At 46.9% G+C, this 21,293-nt stretch overlaps 1 protein-coding gene across 1 annotated transcript in view; it reads right to left on the bottom strand.

Moving 5' to 3' along the window:
- The window catches only part of HEPACAM (hepatic and glial cell adhesion molecule), a 78,874-nt gene that overhangs the window by 35,294 nt on the left and 22,287 nt on the right, over positions 1–21,293 (bottom strand). Inside the window, exon 2 of the mRNA XM_005294712.4 lies at positions 12,442–12,783. Coding sequence (XP_005294769.1) covers positions 12,442–12,783 — 342 coding nt within the window. The remainder of the gene's footprint in view (positions 1–12,441; positions 12,784–21,293) is intronic.

Here is a 21,293-nt window from a genome sequence, read left to right as displayed (position 1 = left end):
GGAACTTTTTCCTAATGTCCAACCTAGACCTCCCTTGCTGCAGTTTAAACCCATTGCTTCTGGTTCTATCCTTAGAGGCTAAGGTGAACAAGTTTTCTCCCTCCTCCTTATGACACCCTTTTAGATACCTGAAAACTGCTATCATGTCCCCTCTCAGTCTTCTCTTTTCCAAACTAAACAAACCCAATTCTTTCAGCCTTCCTTCATAGGTCATGTTCTCTAGACCTTTAATCATTCTATTTGCTCTTCTCTGGACCCTTTCCAATTTCTCCACATCTTTTTTTAAAATGCGGCGCCCAGAACTGGACACAATACTCCAGCTGAGGCCTAACCAGAGCAGAGTAGAGCGGAAGAATGACTTCTCGTGTCTTGCTCACAACACACCTGTTAATACATCCCAGGAGCATGTTTGCTTTTTTTGTGACAGCATCACACTGTTGACTCATATTTAGCTTGTGGTCCACTATAACCCCTAGATCCCTTTCTGCCGTACTCCTTCCTAGACAGTCTCTTCCCATTCTGTATGTGTGAAACTGATTGTTCCTTCCTAAGTGGAGCACTTTGCATTTGTCTTTGTTAAACTTCATCCTGTTTAACTCAGACCATTTCTCCAATTTGTCCAGATCATTTTGAATTATGACCCTGTCCTCCAAAGCAGTTGCAATCCCTCCCAGTTTGGTATCATCCGCAAACTTAATAAGCATACTTTCTATGCCAATATCTAAGTCGTTGATGAAGATATTGAACAGAGCCGGTCCCAAAACAGACCCCTGCGGTACCCCACTCGTTACGCCTTTCCAGTAGGATTGGGAACCATTAATAACATGGGGATCTTGCTAGCAGCTAGAGCTGATCAAAACGAATTTCCATTCTGTAGGAAACTCTGACATTTCAAAATTTGTTTTCATTCCAAATTGGACTGAAAAATGTTTTCAAAATTTCCGGCAAAACAGAATTTCTGCACATTTTCAGTTTCAGAAAAATTTAATTTCAGAATTGTGAAATTTTGTTTAGAATGTTATGTTTTGTTCATGTTTATATTTTTATTATTTTTACATTATTTCATACCAGGTCAGTGGTAGTAGCGCATAATGATTTGTGTCAAAGTGGCAAACTAGTCCATTCATTACAACACAAACAGGAAACGCTTCAGTCGAGAAAAAAGATAAGATGTTTCAATCTGTGCTAAGTGGCAGCTGCCTATAAGAATCTTAAATGTAGATAAAATAAAAATAATCGGCTATTTCAACTGTGAAGCCATATTATGGCCTGTGAGGAGTAGTAGGAGTTCATATTATGCACGGCTGCTATGGAAATGAGAAAAACCCATAAAATAAAATTGAAAACAAAAGTTTGAAATTCCCTCAAATTAAAAGTTTTCAAAATGGGGGTGGGGGGAGAGAAGACGTTTTCTGTGGGTTTTTTTCAAAATTGATACATTTGACACGAAAAAATATTTGACAAACCAGCACTACTAGCAACATGCCTATTAATTGTCACAGGTCAGAGCAACTGCACCTATATTTCCTCCTCTAGGGTCCACCAAGCGCACCCACCCTCAGGCTTCCAGCTCCCCAGCCATCACGTCTCTTGGGCAGAGTCCTGTGTCTCTCTTCCTCCTGAGCGGCATATTTCCAGAGTGCACAGTCCCCTGCCTATATTGTGAGTTCCCCAACAAGTCATGCTATCTAAGTAGGCCGGCTTTGCCTTCTCCTCAAACAGTGTAATTGCCACGGTTACGGTAACACATGGCTCTTTCTAAGCAAGCATAGTTATTCTTAAAGTGAAAGCATTATAGAGAAAACATGTACAAGAACCTACACATGTGCTAATAAACTTACCAGAGATCACCCCACAAGGGCTCAGGCAGGTAAACAGTCCTTCAAACCCCACACCGAGGTTTTTGTGTGGCTACAAACTCATAACTCCTTTTTCTTAGAACAAGAACACTCATGCAAAGCTTAGTGCCTCCTTTATACAGTCTGGGATTCGATATGGGAAGAGCTAATTCCTAGACAATGGGTTTCTCCTCAGGGTGTAGTTTCCAAAGGATGGTGTTTTGCAGAACCAGAGGAGTTACATTTGCGTATGCCTCCCCCTAGAGATTTCTTGGGGAACCCACTGAATTTTAAAAGTTTGCCTTGTTTCTAATAGTTCTTTGAAGCTCCTAACACTTTTCAGCATTTTCATTAGTCAGGTCTCCTCCCTGGAGATGTCACACACAATCCCACAATAATATGTGAACATTTGGCATTTTCCATACAATGAACTCCTAAGATACTTCAATTTAAGTCAGTTAGGTTTGTCCAGGATATTGCAGGACATTGCTGTCATGCTAATTACTAGACTTCTCTTGGACTGGATATAGGAAACTAAACCTTCCTAGAGGCTCCTGTAAACACTAAACTGGGAGGAGTGGTAGATACGCTGGAGGGTAGGGATAGGCTACAGAGGGACCTAGACAAATTAGAGGATTGGGCCAAAAGAAATCTGATGAGGTTCAACAAGGACAAGTGCAGAGTCCTGCACTTAGGACAGAAGAATCCCATGCACTGCTACAGACTAGGGACCGAATAGCTAGGCAGCAGTTCTGCAGAAAAGGACCTAGGGGTTGGGTCAAGTAATCCCAAACACAGGTGTTCAGTTGAAGGCAACGACTTGGGAAGCGGTACTGGTGCAAGATGCTTGGGGTGACAGCAAACAGCAAACAAGAAGTGACATTTCAAAGGGACTTGGCAGTGTTTGGCCGGGCATCAAGTCACAGGGCAATGGTTCCTCTGGGGTAACTGCCCTTGGAGTACTGCATTCAGTTCTGGCCACCTTGGTACCAGAAAGACATTGACAAGCTAGAGGGAATCCAGGGATGATCAATACTGATGATCAGACAGGCCTGGCAGGTGCGAGTGAAAGATCTAAATGGGCCAAACTCATGGTTGGCGTAACTCCAGTGAAATCAGGGATAGATTTGGCTTGATGTGCATAGCTTACCTAAACAATGAATAAAAGTAGGGAGACGGGGACATAATGTGTAACACGTATTTAGGGTGATGTGTGAGAGCAAACTAGGAATAATGGGACTGAGCAAAAAATGTAGCATGAATAGCACATAACAATTCCTGGGCAGGAGATGTATCAGGGTGCGGAATGACCTCCTGGGGAAAAGGTAGAAGCTCCATTGCTTGGGTCTCTTCAAACTAGACAAGACAGAATAATAGAAACTCTAGGGGACAACACTGCACACTCTGGAGAATTGGTTTGCACAGCACCTAACACAATGGGCCCCATGGCTGGCTGGCCCTTAGGCATTACCGTAATAAACATGATTGACACTAATAATAATTGGATGAATTTTTCTATCCCTCACTCCTCTGACTCTCTGACATGGTGCCTGGCATGACACCTGCATTGCTTATAACACCCTCAGCCCCAGCCATTCAAGTACATAGGCAAGTGTGTCACTTGATAACTATGGTGACCTTAAATGTAGAGTCCTGCAAATCCGCAGATATCTGCAGATATCCACATCCGCAGAAGCAAACATCCATGGACCATTTTTGTGGATTGCAGATCGGACGCGGATACAAATTTTGTATCTGAGCAGGGCTCTACTTAAAAGAACTGGGTAGGAAGGAGAACAGTGAGGTGATAAAATTTACCAATGACCAAGTTATTTAGCTTAGGCCCTTGTCTACACTACACATTTAACTGGGCTTGTAAGCAACCAGGGGCATTGCTGGCTCTACACATCGGTTCTGTCCATACACAAAGAGGTTAATACTCAGAGAATGGCCAAGTTTCATCCCTCCCATCCCCCTGCCAGAGGCTTCTGCTGTCCCCTGGATGCCTTCCTGTGGTCACTGTGTAAGGTTGTTATGGAACTTCCTAACCAGGGGGAGATGGTTTCACCTCACAATCTGCAGTGACCTCAGAGAGGGAGATTCCAAAGACACGGAGAGCAGTCAGGTACCATCTCCCACTGTAAGTCTATGGGATATGTGGGACTATCCCCTATTTATGTTATTGAACCTCTCCCCCAAAGACGATAGCTGACTAGTGTGAATGATACCCTACATGAAAGCCTTGTCTGTGGTCTGCGCAGTCAACGCCCATTGTCTGTGCTTGGGCTCCAATAGCAGAAGGCTGCAAGAATCCATGTCTGTGGCAATTTCTGCCAGGAAATCCCAGGTGCCAGTCGCATCTGCAAAATTGCACAAGAAAACAAGGTAGTTTCAAGAAAATTCAGGTACTTGGGAGTGTTCCCATTGTGACAAGCCAGGTCCCTCCAGCACAGTGCGGTGGTGATAACACAGAGTGACATCTGTGTAGTAAAAAGAAACCTGCAGACCATGACTATAGGCACAAGAATGTGACCGTGGGGAAATAAAAAAAGCACATGAGACATGGCAAAAAAAAAGGGTTATATTCCATGCATCGAATACCTCTGAACTACTGCTGATGTCTTACTCCTTGTCTGGCTACAGTACTGAGTCTTCTTCATATCTTCTATAGCCAGAAGAAATCTGGACATGGACTATGCAACATGTATCCATGGTGTGATGGGGCAAGGCCAGATGGCTACAGTAAAGTAGTGAGGAACAGGTATGTTAACCCCAGGCTAAACAAATCCCTGGTACCATGTTAACCAAATGGCAGTTGCTCCAGGTTAATCAAGACACCTGGGGCCAATTAAGATCCTTCTAGAAGGCAGTGAAGATAGCTAGATTGATTGGGACACCTGAAGCCAATCAAGGACTGGCTGGAACTAGTTAAAAGCCTCTCAGTTAGTCAGTGTGGTGTAGGTTTCAAGAGCTATAGGAGGGAGGTGTGCTGTTGGAGGAACGAAGTAGTATGAATCCATATCAGGTGCAAGGAAGGAGGCCCTGAGGTAATTGTGAAAAAGATACTGAGTGGGGGCTGCTGTGGGAAAGTAGCCCAGGGAATTGTACACGTCCTATTTCCAAAAAGTCAGCTTCCATAGCTGCTAATTTTAGGGTCCCTGGGCTGGAGCCTGGACTAGAGGGCGGGCCTGGGCTCCCCCTGCCTCTCCCTGATTAATCACTGATACTGGGAGACAACAGAGACTGTGCGAGGGAGGGTTGTTTCTCCTTACCTCCCTTGCTGGCTTATGATGAAAATGGCTCAGTAGACTGTGACCCTTGCCCCTAGAGAGAGAAGGGCTATGTGGAGGGTCACAGTGAGCCTCTGAGGCTAGCAAAATCCATCAGGAAACGCAGGACCCACGGAGATAAGGACAGAACTTTGTCACAATGGCCACGGCTTGAGAATCAATAGCACCACATCCATGTGGGTTTTTCTGGTCCTTTCAAAGGAAACTGGTTCTTGGTGGTCACAAATGCTACATCAGAGACCTGTGTGACGACCTCAGCGCTTACTGGCTATACAGTACTATCACACAGAAGTAACGTGAAATGTTAAGCCTTCGTGGTTGGCCTGAACTGGGAGTAAGTGATCATAGCTCTCCATTTGTATCTCATGAGATTGAAGCTTTGATGAAGATGAATGGTGTGAGCCGTAACAGCTCCTCGCTATGCCAGTCAGTTAGCAGTGGCGTAGCAGAGCGATTACTCCAAGCAATAAATCAAGCCTTGCCAGGAAGATCATCTGTGTGTCAGTGGCTGGCTCGTCTAATTTTATCTTACAGAAGCACTGTGCGCACTGCTGCAATGGTCTCTAACTTGCCCAGTGGTTCGGAGACACCTTCATAGCTGCAACAGCTACAAGCTCAGGTAGATTGATAGGAGACATGAGTTTTTAAACCAGAGCGAGCAGTTTTACCTCAGTACTGTGCTGCTGCTGGCCTCACCACGACAGAGCCCGTCCAACATGCGCTACACACAGAGACCGTGTAGCATGGCCAAGATACCCTTTTAACAGACAGACGAGACTCGTGCTGGGAGTCGGGTTGCTGATTTTGGTTGGATGTATTCCTGGAGGTTTCATCACAGGACATAATCTTTAATTCCTGGAGACTCAGGACAATCCTGGAGGGTTGGCAACCGTAGCTGGGAGTGATTCGCTGGCAGGCCCTGTGGTGGTGGAGACCGTAATTGAATACTAAACTGCAGGATACCGTTCAGCCAATAGGTAGTGATGGGTGGACCTTATTTACGCTCACAACTGTGATTCCTGGCAGAGCTTTAAAGAATCTCGTAGAAGACACGTCTCTGGTGTATCTACCAGAGAAGGAAGCTCTATGGCCCATCCGTATCTGGTACAGAAACTTGACCTACTAGTAGTAGTCTGCAACCTCCCATGTACCTGAAATACATGACACAGTGTAAGGAGTAAAGTAGCACCAGAAAAGAACAGAAACAGAAAGACAACAGCATCAAAGGTTGCTTACAGAAGGAACAAAGCAACACCGGTTGCAGGATCTCATCAACCTGCCACTCTTCAATGCCCTAGCGAACTTCAGCTTGGACAAACCTTCTGAGACCAGGGTCCTAGTGGGGAGCCAGCTGTGGTCACTCAGTTAGGGTGAACTGCAAAGAATGGGGCAGCCAATCCCCATAAAGCTGGTGGATATTCCAATACTTAGATTCACCAAGCCAGCATAAAGAAGCTGTTTTATTACCTTACTGGTTATTCAGAAGTTCAAACAATACAGTTCTCTTAAAGTGATCCAGCCTCAGGCCTCCATCCAGGTACCCACGTCAAATATGATGAAGATTTCGGTAAATCTTATTTCATCATATAAAAGAAAAGGTTCTGCCAATCCCAAAGGATTACCACATTACCTCTCAGGTTAATGAATGTTTCCGATTGTACCCAAATACACACTACAGCCAATTCCTATTAACTAAACTAATATTTATTAAAAAACAAAAGAGCGAGAGTATGGTTAGAAGATCAATGTACTGTGACAAAGTTCCTCCTCTATCTTGGTGGGTCCTGCGCTTATTGGCAGATTTTCTTGCCTCAGAGATTCACCAGGTGGGTTGGGGAACAGCCCAGAGACCTTCCCCTCTGGAAGAACCCACAGTCCAGGTCAATTGGGAGGTTTGGGGGGGAACCCAGGCCCACACTCTACTCCGGGTTCCAGCCCAGGGCCCTGTGGACTGCAGCTGTCTATAATGCCTCCTATAACAGCTGCATGACAGCTACAACTCCCTGGGCTACTTCCCCATGGCCTCCTCCAAACACCTTCCTTATTCTCACCACAGGACCTTCCTCCTGGTGTCTGATAACACTTGTGCTCCTCAGTCCTCCAGCAGCACACCCTCTCAGCTCCTTGTGCCTCTTGCTCCCAGCTCCTCACACTCGCACCACAAACTGAAGTGAGCTCCTTTTAAAACCCAGGTGCCCTGATTAGCCTGCCTTAATTGATTCTAGCAGCTTCTTCTTAATTGGCTCCAGGTGTCCTAATTAGCCTGCCTGCCTTAACTGGTTCTAGCAAGTTCCTGATTACTTTAGTGCAGCCCCTGCTCTGGTCACTCAGGGAACAGAAAACTACTCATCCAGTGACCAGTATATTTGCCCTCTACCAGACTCCTGTACCCCACTGGTCTGGGTCTGTCACAGTACATACAGACATGAGTTCAATTCATTTAGGTGCAGATTCATAGCAGAGACAACGAGGAGTCCGGTGGCAGTTTAAAGACTAACAGATTTATTTGGGCATAAGCTTTCATGGGTAAAAAAACCACTTCTTCAGATGCATGGAGTGAGAATTACAGATGCAGGCATAAATATACTGACACATGAAGATAAAGGAGTTACCTTACAAGTGGAGAACCAGTGTTAACAAGGCCAATTCAGTCAGGGTGGACATGGTCCACTCCCAATAATTGATAGGGAGGTGTCAATACCAAGAGAGGGAAAATTGCTTTCAGAGTGAGCCAGCCACTCCCAGTCCCTATTCAAGCCCAAATTAATGGTGTTAAATTTGCAAGTGAATTATAGCTCTACAGATTCTCTTTGAAGTCTGTTTTGAAGTTTTTTTTGTTGAAGGATGGCTACTTTTAAATCTGTTATTGAATGTCCAGGGAGATTAAAGTGTTCTCCTACTGGCTTTTGTATGTTACCATTCCTGATGTCTGATTTGTGTCCATTTATTCTTTTACGTAGAGACTGACCGGTTTGGTCAATGGACATGGCAGAGGGGCATTGCTGACACATTATGGCATATATCACATTGGTAGATGCGCAGGTGAATGAGCCCCTGATGGTGTGGCTCATGTGGTTGGGTGCTCTGATGGTGTCGCTAGAGTAGACATGGGGACAGAGTAGACAACAGGGTTTGTTACAGGGATTGGACATAAAAGTGGTGGATATTCCAATACTTAGATTCACCAAGCCAGCATAAAACAGCTTCTTTATTACCATACTGGTTACTCAGAAGTCCAAACACAGTTCCCTTGTTGTTTTTGTGGATACAGACTAACACGGCTCCCCTCTGATACACAGCAGAGATGGTGAGCCTCGTAGTTGCAAAGAGCTCTTTCAGAAATAGTTCATAGGTTGTAGTCCAGTGTCCAAATGTCACATTCAGGCCGTACCAGCATAAATGGGACCTCAGTCTTGCGATTCAAACTTCCCCTGATGATGAAGCCTAAGCAGATCTGAGATGACAGAATCAGGACCCAAGGATCTTTTTGTACAATTTCATGTCTTTTGACAAGTTGGGAGTTCAAAAGATATTTAGGATGACTTTGAAGGAGGTCCATCACCAGTAGTTATCTATACGAATTAACATAAGGCCATTTGTTTGTTCCTCCACCATTCACAGTACATTTCAAAGAGAGATGAATACCGAGATATCCCATGTTTACACTTAATTTAAACGATAGGATGTTCTTTTGACCTCTGAATTATCAGAATTCAGCATAGACAGAGATTATTGATTACATCATTGACCCTACTCATACAGATGTAAATACACAAACATTATCCCTCCAATGTCTTTTGAGGGTTATTTTGCAGGATGGTTAACCCTTTCTAGCCATGCATCACACCTTCACAGTGGATAGACTGGAAGAGTATTTCACCAGATTTCAATTTGCTACAAAACTCTACTAGGAAACTGAAGATATACAGGTATGCTCTTTAACTTATGGTATGGGGAAGTAGACGGAGTATATCTTTAAAATTTTCACTTTACTGAAGACAGTCACAAAGATGAATATGAAAAGGTTTTGGCTATGTTTGATGTATACTTTATACAGCATGTTTTCACCAGAGAATTCAAAGACCAGGAGAAAACGTTGAATGTTTTATAAAGAGCTCCATATGCATTGGCTGAAAACTGGGATTTTGGAACTGCAAATATGAAAATATCAGAGACAGGCTGGATATTTTTAATGGATAAAAATATTTCACAGCAGCTACAATTAAAAACAGACTGCTTTGCTATTTGAATAGCTGTGTGTAGGTTTAAGTCTGAGCTGGTGAGATAGCAAAACCAAGAGCAACTTGCCAAACTTGAAAAACAAGTAACTTGCTTAGAAGCTGACAACAGAACCAGCAAGAGCGCTAAAAGTCATTACCATAAGACCCCTCCCTGGGGCAAGGAGAAATAATTCCCAGGCTGAGAGGGATGAATTCCAGTCAGACATCAAAGCCTTGAAGCCTAAATGCACAATATGTTGAAAAAAATCCCAAGAGATGATGCACATCCACCCAAAGGCACAAGATGTGATAAATGCACAAAGTATGGACATTTTGCAGTTGTTTGCTGAACCAAAGCAATCAGGGAATTGACTTACTTATATTACAGACAATCAAGAGCCATTGTTTCTGGGATCTATCACATGTGATGAGACAGTCTGCCTGGAGGGTGAAACTGAATATTCATGGAAAGACTATTGACTTTAAAATAGACCCAGGAGCAGACCTCATAGAAGGGACTTAACATAACCTTCAACACCTCCAGAGCTGAAGTCACCTGACACAGCTCTGACTAACCCTGGAGTTATTCTGAATCACACGGGCCAGTTCACCACAGAAGCAATTTAAAAGAACAAAAGCTTTGCATTCAGAGTGCATGTGATCAAAAGATCAAAGACCAACAACCTTCTCAGATGCAGCGTGGCAGCTGCGATGGGTCTAATGAGAAAGGTGGAAGAACTCAGAGAATTTGGTGAAATTGGACTTTTGAAAGGAGATTCAGAACAAATAAACTTAAGAACAATGCTGAACTATACAATGTACAAACAACTCTACCAGACAGAGACTAGCTGCAAATTTATACAAATCCAGAGGCCATAATTTCCTGTTTTTCCAGGTATGTAGAAATAATGTACTCAAAAGACAGAACACGTCACAGTGTTATCAAGAAACTGAAGTGCACTTTTGGTAATTTCAGTATTCCAGAACATTTAGTAACGGACAACGGACCATAATTCATTGCAGCAGAATTTAAGTCATTCAGAAGGAAATATTATTTTGATTGTATTACTAGCAGCCCACATTACTCAAAAGCAAATGGAGACGCTGACAGAAGTGTACAAAAAGCCAAGAAAATCCTACAGCAGGAAGACCCATTTCTTGCTCTTTTGAGTTACAGATTCACACCAATAGCGGCTACTGGATATAGTCCAGCACATCGGAAGACAACTCAGAAATACTGTTCCAACTCTGGAAAAGAATCTGTTTCCAAAATGGCCAGACATGAAGAGTAGCCAAATTGGATGAAAAGCAAAAAGAGCTTACAAACACTTTTGCAACAGAGGATAGTCAGAGAACTGTTGGGTCTAGAACCTGGTGAACTGGATGGAGAAAAAGGATGGACAACTTCTGCTGTCATGAAGAAAAATAATTCAGTGTCCAGATCATATGTGAGCAAGACCAACAGTAGAGAGTTGGAGAGTTCAGCAAAAACCATCGACATCTACAGTTTGTTCCTTAGAAAGAGCAATCAACAGAGCAAATTCTACAGATGGTGGATGCAGAACAAGGAAAAGACTCAAGGATTCCAAACCAACCACAGCCAGTCATTAACTAGTAGACCACCAGACGACCAAGTTGTTATGCATTCAGGGCATATAATTAGAAAACCAGTACAGTTCAGCAACACTTAGACTGATCTGTACTGAACTTCAAAGATAGCTTGATAGTATAAATATTGTAAATTGTAGGAATGTAGAACTTAAGGGGGAGATGCAATAGAAACTACGTTTGCACCACAGCTCAAAGAGCCAAACTGTATCAGAGAAACAAGGTGGGTGAGATAATATCTTTTATTGGACCAACTTCTATTGGTGAAAGAGAAACTTTTGAGCTTATACAGAGCTCTTCTTCAGGTCCGGGAAAGGTATTCAGAGGGTCACAGCTAAATGCAAGGTGGAACAGATTGTTTAGCATAAGGAGTTAACAGGTTGTAAGAAACTGTTGAAGGTGAAGTGGGCAGTTAACACCTCTGCAGTCGAAGGACAAAGGAGAGTTAGTGAGTTCAGTAAGGGAAGGGCCTGGCTTTTTGTTATGTGTGTATAAACCCAAGCATAATGGGGCCCAGACCCCTTGATGGAGCCCTAAGGTGTTAATGCAAAGCATATAATAAATAACAACAGTCCAGGATGGTGAGGGATGGACCTTTACAGGGTTCCCCTACCAGCTCTTTTAATTTGTCTCAAATTTGAGGTGCAACAACCCTTGCTAATCCAACTCTGTGCTCCATACACAGCTCTGCCAGTGACCCTGTTATCCAGTCCCTGGGGCCCCACTGCACAGCTCTTACCAACGTATCCACACACCTCATTGTTCTAATGAAGGGTCCTCCCCCCCCAGCCTACAGGATTAGAGAGCTGGCTTTCTAAAATGTTCTAGTTTGCGGAAGTTTGGGAAATTACCCCCAGTGCCGGGATGGATGACAAACACTTGGAATGATGTGCAGGCGGTTTTCTGAAATTGTGTCTCACATTTTCCTGCCCTCCTCCTTCCCTGTGACTGAAGATTTTCTGGTACCTAAGGCCCGCTCCTTCATTTGGACTGAGTCTGCATGGTCAATTGGGAAAGTGGATCATCCATATTCTATTTGGAAACCACAGGCCTGAGGATAAACTCTGAATTCCCAAGACTGATGCAAAAACCAAGCAGGAAATGTTTGGGCCCCTCCACTAACCCTAACTACAGCTTTTCATTGAGAAGGTCGGAGCCCCTACAAATGTCCTTAATAGTTAACCAATCTAGCAAGAGAAATGCAGATTAGATGGGCTTGTGCTGTAAAATGGATACTTGGAAAGTGACCCTGCTTAGAAAAGTCTAAGGACTCGGAACTGCTGTGGTTCTAAGAACTTTTACTGAGGTTCCTTCTGCATTTAGCGTGGAGCAAAATCCCCCTGGCAGCACTCTGCTGGGTTACAGAGAGCTGGCCTGGATCCGTCCTTTAACATCTCTGTAATAAAGAGAACAAAGGGACTCCAGGGAGGATTTTACTGAAGAAAGGAGCTGTACTCATTTTCTTGGGAAGTTCTGTACACTTACTGTCCACGGTAAGGTTAATGTTCTTCTCCCCGGTAAAGGTGTCATCTGTGATGGAGATCTCCACCTCATAGGTGCCCTCGTCTGACAGCTGCAGGTGACTGATCAGCAGGGAGCCATTCTCAAGTATTTTAATCCGGTCCTTGTAATCAGGGCGCAGGTTGCCAATGATCTCGGTGCCGATGGACTGCACCACTGTGGTAGGCTTGTCTCGCTTCAGCTGCCATTTGACCACAGGTTTATCGCTGCTGGTGCTGGTGTACCTCACCGAGAGCAGGGCAGGTTTGCCAACTGTGCCATGGATGAGGAGAACTGGGCTGGTGATATTGACGCCTTCCAGTAGACCTAGAGGGAAGAGACAGCAGGGTGGTTAAGGCAAGGCTAAGACTCGTGTTATCGCTGTGGGAGTGACAGTCTAATTCCTGTGTTCAGCTTCTGAAGCTGCCCAGATGTTTCCAGAAGCCTTGTCAGGCTCAGTCTTAGCTGGCTGCTGATGCAGTTAATGAAAGTACTGGGCCTTCTCTCCTGAGAGAGTTTATTACACATTAGGCAGGAGCCAACGGCAACCCCATTGATGTCAGCGGGGCTGCGCCGGCTAAGTGAGAACAGAACTGAGCCCTTCTCAAGCAATACCTATTTCCAGGCCCGCTGCTGCTGATCCTTGCAGCTCAGGCTGCGTGGCCCTTACCGCCTTACTGTGGTTTTAAATGGTGAGACAGCAAGACTGAGCATTTACACAGCACCTCCCCCCCCCGCCCCCCAATCAACTTTTAGGCATTTTACAAGGAAGAGGAAATCTCGTTCTCTCCATTTGACAGGATATTGAAAAGCAGAGAGGTGAAGTTCTTGCCTCAGACACAACAAAACAGTGAGGCACTCCTGACTCCAGTTCCCTTCTCTAGCCACTAGTGCACACTGCCTCCAGTGGACTGTGGACAGAAAACTGAGCCACACGAAGCGGGACAGACTTCCCCAAGGAGCAAGTCTGAATTAATTTTTTTAATCAAGGTGTTCTCTGTCAGGGCTACATAAAATATGTACTGCTAAGAACCCAGGCCTAGACATCCAGGAACTGTCAGAGAACCTGCTGCCAGTGATCATGGATACAAAGGCTGGGATACACTACATGGAGGTAGGGCAGTAGAGGGCCTACCCCAATGGGTATAGCTAGCAAGTGGAACATTCTACACACACTAACGAAGCCATTATCCCCACCATTCACGGTGCTCTACCATTTCAGACACTGCGCACACACAGCAGCTCCAGCGAGACAGAGAGACCTGGCAGTGTGCTAATAAAAGGCCTGATGGAGATCAAACCTTCATCTTGCCCACCGCCTTTACTAGCATGGGGCAGGTGCGTGCTTTGACACATATAACTGGACCTCTCTTCTGATCCTACAATGCTGTGCAATCTCTTGGTGCACTGGTGACCAGTCACAGCCATAGTCCACCCCAGAGGTGTCTGCCTTTCAATGGTGGGGAGTGAAATGATTTGTTATAGCTGTCATGGTGGCAGCATCCTCTACAGTTAAGACTGCAAAAGGGTGTGCATTAACATAAATTACAAGCATTATGTACATGGCTAGGCCCCTTAGCAGACATTTGCACAGACCTCACAGTGATGAGTGCAATCTCAATGCCTTTCATACAAATAAAGAAGGAGCTAAGATAGAACTGGGCCCAACCTTTTTTACCTTGAACAAACCAAGGAAATTAAATTAAAAAATGAAGACACTGTTAAGATTAAACACAGTTAAGCTCGAGGTAAATGAAAGTTAGGGCTGAACACGTAACCGTAAGTCCTGGGGTCAGGGAGGTGCCTATTGCTGTCCTCATGAAAACCCACCTAGATTGGGCTAAATTATAAGCATCTAGAAAATGCTGCGTGAACATGCTTAGTAGAGCCCGGTTAGAGGCTTGCTGATAAACTCTCTGAACAGTCCATCTGCACTAAGCATGCTCCAACCCCACAGAGCTTCCTGTGCATCAACTGCTATAAGCGTGCTCAAGTTCCATAGAGTTTCCTACAAGCCAATGGTACTGAGCATGCTCCTCGCCTTCGCTCAGGGTATGTCTACACTTCAGTCATTGGGCCAAAATCTGCACTCCAAGCATGCAGACACCTGCTTCCGACGGCACTTACAGCTGCGTGTGTGTGGAGCGAGAGGGAATCTGACCTGCAGAGGCTGGAGGTGGAAACGCTCTGCTAAGTACTCCAGTCCATCTATCTCATGGTCAGTGCAGGCTTGTTCCCTACAGAGCGCGAGCTAGCACTGTGCTCGCTCCACCCAGAGTCCATCGTGAACATGCAGCATGTGGCACTAAAACATCGACAACTGCCACGTGGCAATAGTTGACTTTATTGCAGAATTCCCTACCCTGCAACTAGGAAATACCACCTTAAGCTGATCTACTAAAGATTAAAGATTGTGAAGTACTTTGAGATCTACTGATGAAAAGCATTAGATAAGTGCTAGGCATTATTATTTTATTACTACTGCAGCCAAGCAGTAAATGCAGATTATTCTTTTAAATGGTGCCCACTTTGTTCAGAAAATATTTTCCTTATTGTTTTAAAATGCTCATTTCTACTAATGGGTTACCAGATTAAATAGCCAGCCACAAACCCCCACAACAGCTAGGACAAAATCCACTGCCAAATGAGAACAAATGAGCCAAACATGAATTAGCCGAGTAAGAAAAGCGAGATCGGACCTAAAGAACACAGTTCAAACAGAAACACCTCAGCCTTGGCTGATCCACTGTTACCCACCAAAACATTGGAAACTGGGTGTATAATTCTTGCACTGCTGCACATTTCGAACGCTGTCTCTGAGCATCACACCCTCGATTGACATGTTTGAGGCAGGGCTGATGGGTGAGGTCAGCCTCACAGACACTTATGGGGAATTCTCCAAATCATCTTCCCCACCTTTGGCAAAGCAAACCAGCCCCAGGCTTTGGCAGGAGGCACAGCCTGCCTGACCTTTCAGTCCCTCAGCACCATGTCAGCAACGTGAAGGGCTGCTACAGTACTAAGTTAATTACCTACAGCTGTGTATCTGGAGTGGGGTGATGTATGAGTTCAGCACCATCAGGGCCGGCTCTAGGCACCAGCGCTCCAAGCATGTGCTTGGGGCGGCACTTTCCAAGGGGCGGTCCTCCGGCTCCTTTCCTTTTTTTTCCCTTGGGGTGCAAAAAGCCAGGAGCCAGCCCTGAGCGGAGGTGAACTGCAGGGCCGCCCAGAGGGGGGGCAAGTGGGGCAATTTGCCCCAGGCCCCGGGCCCCACAGGGGCCCCCACGAGAATATAGTATTCTATAGTATTGCAACTTTTTTTTAATGGAAGGGGTCCCCGAAATTGCTTTGCCCCAGGCCCCCTGAATCCTCTGGGCGGCCCTGGTGAGCTGCGGCAGTGGAGGGCGTGGGGAGGGCCACAGGAAGTAGCCCTGGGGAGGGGGGCAGAGGAACCGCTCCCCCCCAGCTCACATCCGCTCCACTGCCGCCTGCTCCCCCGAGTGTGCCGCCACTCTGCTTCTCCCCCCTCCCTCCCAGGCTTGCCGCGTGAATCAGCTGTTTTGCTGCAAGCCTGGGAGGGAGGGGGGAGAAGCGGCGGCACGCTCAGGGGAGCAGGCGGAGCGGAGGTGAGCTGCGGCAGTGGGGGGCGCAGGGAGTAGGGTGACCAGACAGCAAGTGTGAAAAATCAGGACCGGGGTGGGGGGTAATAGGAGCCTATATAAGAAAAAGACCCAAAAATCGGGACTGTCCCTATAAAATCGGGACATCTGGTCACCCTAGTGGGGTGGGGCTGGCTGAGAAGCTGGGAGCCTCCCCCCACTGCCGCAGCCAGGCCCTGCCCTCTCTACAGGCAGAGAGAGAATGTCTGGGCTCCTGGCTCGCAGCCTCTTATAGGGGCCAGCTGGGCCTGATTGGGGCATGGCCCCAGCTGTTACTGCCTTCCCCAATTAGCCCAAGCTTTGTTTTGCCGCTTCAGCCCTATCCCAGGGCTGGCTTTGACCCTTCCAGGGCCGAAACGGGTGACCACCCTGCTACAGGCTCCTTTAAGACGTGTTGTCTAGGCTCACAGCGCAGTGATTGCAAGAAAATCCAACTCCAGCCATCTCCGCCGAAACCAGGCAACGGAACAAAGAAGCAGAGAGAAATTTCCCTTGGTGACCTTGCACTTACAGGATTACCAGGAATCTACGCAGGGAGGTGCATATTGTTATAGGGTGCCAGTCAGAAGAAAACACGGCTGCTGTCCCCATGGAAATCTGCAGGGCCAGTCACACCCATTAGTCAGGAGGCCACGGATCTGAAAACCCAAAGCACCTCTGAATGTGTACAGCTCACGGGGCCTCGAGGGGGGTATGGAGCAGCCAATGGACAAATGTTGCCAGAGGCCTGGCTGTTGAACCCCAGCTAGAGCCATTCCTAGCCCCTCTCAACCCCCTGCCACTTTGCACGTGGCTCTGAGAAGCCTCCGCGGTGTTTGTGCCGAGGGCCGACTTTCCCGCGTGCTCCATGCTCCCTGCTAGTGTCAGAGCAGCACAGCAGTCAGAGCCTGGCTCTGGGGCTCTCTTGTCTCACTCTAGGGATTGTTTTGGCAGGACTTGGATCAGGCAAAACAAAATGTCTCTCCGTCCTTTTTTAAAGGGCTTTCATCACACGTGAAAGAAACCCTACAATCCTGGCACTGGCTGGAGACAAACAGCTCCTACGCCAGTGGAGACGCGGGTCCGAGGGCGCCGCCGCCTATGTCGGCTGCAGCCTGCCCGAGGCCTTGCCAGAGACCACTTGTGTCTGCGGATAGTGGGGAGTTGCGTACTGAGGGGGACAGAATGAGGGCAGCTGGCTTCAGCAGTGTTACCGAGCATGCTCCGTCCATGTGAGCGTGCTCAGTACAAGCCAAGCAGCAAATCTGGGGGAGCGCATGACCCCGCATCCCCCCTCCCGCATGCGTCTCCTCTGAGCCTCACTAATATCAGGCAGCTGTGCCTCTGAGCCACAGCGCCAGTCTGTGTGAGTCAGATCAGCTTCCTCCACAGGCGGTGGGCTCCCAGGCTAGACCCCTACCCACAGACAGCCTGTGCCTGCCGCCGGGCGGGCACACCCCCCCAGAACAGCTCGAGTCATGCCAACCCCCCCCGCAGCCCCACCCTCCCAGAAAGCAGCAGCCCAAGGGAGTGGGCCCAGCCATATCATGTGACCAAGCAATCTAGGGGGGCCATGTGACCACCACATTCCCCCCCCCCCATATGTCGCCTTTGCTCCCACCTGCACCGATGGTGTAAGTTACACCTCCCTGCACTGACTTGTCCCAGAAGTGGCCTTGCCCTGGACAGGACAGGCAGTGCCACTGCTGCTGCTGTCTTTCCAGAGGGTCACCCCAGTGGGGAGTGGGTCCCTCAGGGTCCTGCCCTGCAGGCTGGGCAGAGGAGAGGGTGACCTTTACACAGTCACTCTTGTTTATGCAAGAAAATAACATCCCCTGGCTGCTCTGTCTCTCCCTGTCCTGGCCAGGCTTGTGCTGTTTTCTACTGCCAAAGTCTCCTCCTGGATGGACTTTCTGCCAGGGCGCAGGCTGCTGCAGGGTGCCATGCAGCTAGCAGGACCTGGGCCAGAGCTGTTACTCTACAGCCACCAATTAGTCGCTGTGCTGGGAATGGCAGGGGGAAATATTTCCCTGTTTCACTGATTTTCAAAACCCATTGGGGTCCATCCAGCAGCAGGTTAAAGCTCCTGCCTCCCAGAACTAGTGGGGAAACTAGTCATTCATTCAATCCACGGTTGTAACAGTCACAGGTGGAGTAAGCCACATGGACTTGGATAACGTGGAGCAAGAACGTGGGCCAGGGAGTGAAATGTGTGCAGACTGCCCCCTACTGCCTCACGGCACTAGAAGAGCGCTGAGTGCTGCAGGTCCTGGCGCCAGGGCGGGTGCTGATGGGCTGAGTCAGGGGGCCAGACTTCCAAGCTCTCTGTATCTGCAGTTGGGGCCAGATTTTCAAAAATGCCCAGCACCCAACATGAAGACACTTTGGTGCCTAACTGGGAGCTGAGCTCTCTGGAACATCTGGCCCCGGGAGCCTACCATATGTACCTGCAGGAGATCCTAGAACTTTGTCTTTTTGCAATGAATCGGTCCTGGAGGAAATCTGGAAATAGAGAAGCAAGGGGCAAAAGTCTGCTCCGGGTCACACTGGTGTAAACCTGAAGTAACCCTCTAAAATCCATGTGGGGTTAATGGAGAGCAGCAGTTGGCCCCCTGTCATCCAGAAAGAAAAATAATTGAAACCAATTACAATTATTTTAATGAGATGGAGCCAGATAAGATCCCTGTGGCATCCATCTCCTACAGAGAGCACAAACTTTCTCTCATTTTAACTGCTCCTCTAGATGAGGCTGAAGTGAGGAGCCTTCCTCTGACTCCAGGGTATTAAATGCCTAATTCTATCAGGTCAAGCGCAGGTAAATCCCTCTTTGCTGTTGCAGGGACAGGGGTGACCACCTCTTCCCCCAGAGGCCTGGCCCCACGGTCAAGCCGGAAGCCATAGTCAGGCAGGGGAACCCAGGTCCCTCCATCTGCCTGGGGTGGGGGAGCCTGAGAGCAACCCCCGACCTGTGTCCCCACCTCCCTGGACCCCCTGCCCAGGGCAGGTGGAGGATCCACGTCTCCCCACAGCTGCCTGGGCACCCCAGGCCACTTACCCTCGCTGGGGTAAGAGCTTCTGTCCTGGCTGGGGAGTGGGGCCTTGGGGGGAAGAGGAGGGGCAGGGAGCTGGGCCCATGCTGAAAAGTGGGAGGGCCATCGCCCCTTGCCCCCTCTCTCCCCCTCCCCCCCGTTCTGGTGCCCCTGTGCAGGGGGGTACAGAAACCACAGCACAGAACTGTCTTATGTTAATATAATGCTCAAGTGGACAATCTGCTGCTGGGGACAGCTGTTTCTGGCCCCTTAAGTATTCAGAGGGGAGCAGGGTGGGAATGCTGCATTCAGACACCTGTGGTCAGAGAGTGTGGCGGAAGGATCTCTGTATCTTAAGGTGGTATTTTTACATGATAAGGCCAGAAGGGACAGCTGTGATCATCTAGTCTGACCTCCATTATAACACAGGCCATAGAACTTCCCTGAATTAATTCCTGACTGAACTACACACCTGAGTGCCTTCCATGTAAAAATCAGTGTCAATAACTGACCTGCTCACCAGCCAGGAAAGGAAGGTCAGGCTCTAAAGACTAAGAAAGCAAGCAAGCAAGAAAGAAATGAATTAAATTCAGTGTAGGAAAGGCAGAGAGAAGCAGCAGAAAAGCCTTTTCGTGGCTGATGGGAAGCACGCCAGAGCGATGCTGGACAATCTGTTCCCAGCTAAGGCTCTTTCTCTTGCTGCTATAGAAAGGAGCTCTTCCTTGTGCCAGGTGTCATGGCAACAAAGTACTGGAACTGGGAAAGGGAGAGAGGGGCAGAGAGTGCTATAGAGACAGGAGAACCAAGTGAGAGAGCGAGGGAAGCTGGATTGAGAGAGAATAAAGAGTGAGTGAAAATGTTTCATGGAAAGAGGGAGAAAAGAGAAATGATTGCGAGAGCTGGGGAGAGGGCAATGGGAGAAAAGGGAAATCGGCAGACGTGTGTGGAGGAGAGGGATAAAGAACAGAAACGTAAAGAGGTGAAAGTGGAGAATGGAGCCCACATTTCTATGGAGAAATACAGTCTTGGCGGAACTACCATTAAGTGGATACATAATTGGTTAAACAACTTCAAACAAAGAGTAACTATTAATGGAATGATTGTCAGATAAATATAAATAAGAAGAAAACAAAGAAAGAAGTGGGACCGCTAAACACTGAGGATGGAGAGGAGGTTAAGGATAATCTAGGCATGGCCCAATAACTAAACAAATACTTTGCCTCAGTATTTAATGAGGCTAATGAGGAGCTTAGGGATAATGGTAGGATGACAAATAGGAATGAGGATATGGAGATAAATATTACATCCGAGGGAGAAGCCAAACTCGAACAGCTTAATGGGATGAAATCAGGGGGCCCAGATAATCTTCATCCAAGAATATTAAAGGAACTGGCACATGAAATTACAAGCCCATTAGCAAGAATTTTTAATGAATCTGTAAACTCAGGGGTTGTACCGTATGACTGGAGAATTGCTAACATAGTTCCTATCTTTAAGAAAGGAAGAAAAAGTGATCCGGGCAACTACAGGTCTGTCAGTTTGACATCTGTAGTATGCAAGGTCTTGGAAAAAATTCTGAAGGAAAAAGTAGTCAAGGACATTGAGGTCAATGGTAATTGGGACAAAATACAACATGGTTTTACAAAAGGTAGATCGTGCCAAACCAACCTGATCTCCTTCTTTGAGAAGGTAACAGATTTTTTAGACAAAGGAAATGCAGTGGATCTAATTTACCTCGATTTCAGTAAGGCATTTGACACGGTTCCACATGAGGAATTATTAGCTACATTGGAAAAGACGGGGATCAATATGAAAATTGAAAGGTGGATAAGGAACTGGTTAAAGGGGAGACTACAACGGGTCGTACTGAAAGGTGAATTGTCAGGCTGGAGGGAGGTTATTAGTGGAGTTCCTCAGGGATCGGTTTTGGGACCAATCTTATTTAATCTTTTTATTACTGACCTTGGGACAAAAAGTGGGAATGTGCTAATAAAGTTTGCGGATGACACAAAGCTGGGAGGTATTGCCAATACAGAAAAGGAACGGGATATCATACAGGAAGATCTGGATGACTTTGTAACATGGATTAATAACAAGAGCTATTGTTATAAGCTGGAGATTCATCAGTTGGAAGTAACAGAGGAGAAGGACCTCAGAGTATTGGTTGATC

The sequence above is a fragment of the Chrysemys picta genome, chromosome 16, assembly GCF_011386835.1.
Source record: "Chrysemys picta bellii isolate R12L10 chromosome 16, ASM1138683v2, whole genome shotgun sequence".
Classification (NCBI taxonomy): domain Eukaryota; kingdom Metazoa; phylum Chordata; order Testudines; family Emydidae; genus Chrysemys; species Chrysemys picta.
The sequence above is the reverse complement of the archived record's forward strand: the minus strand, read 5'-3'. Positions and strand labels throughout refer to the sequence as shown.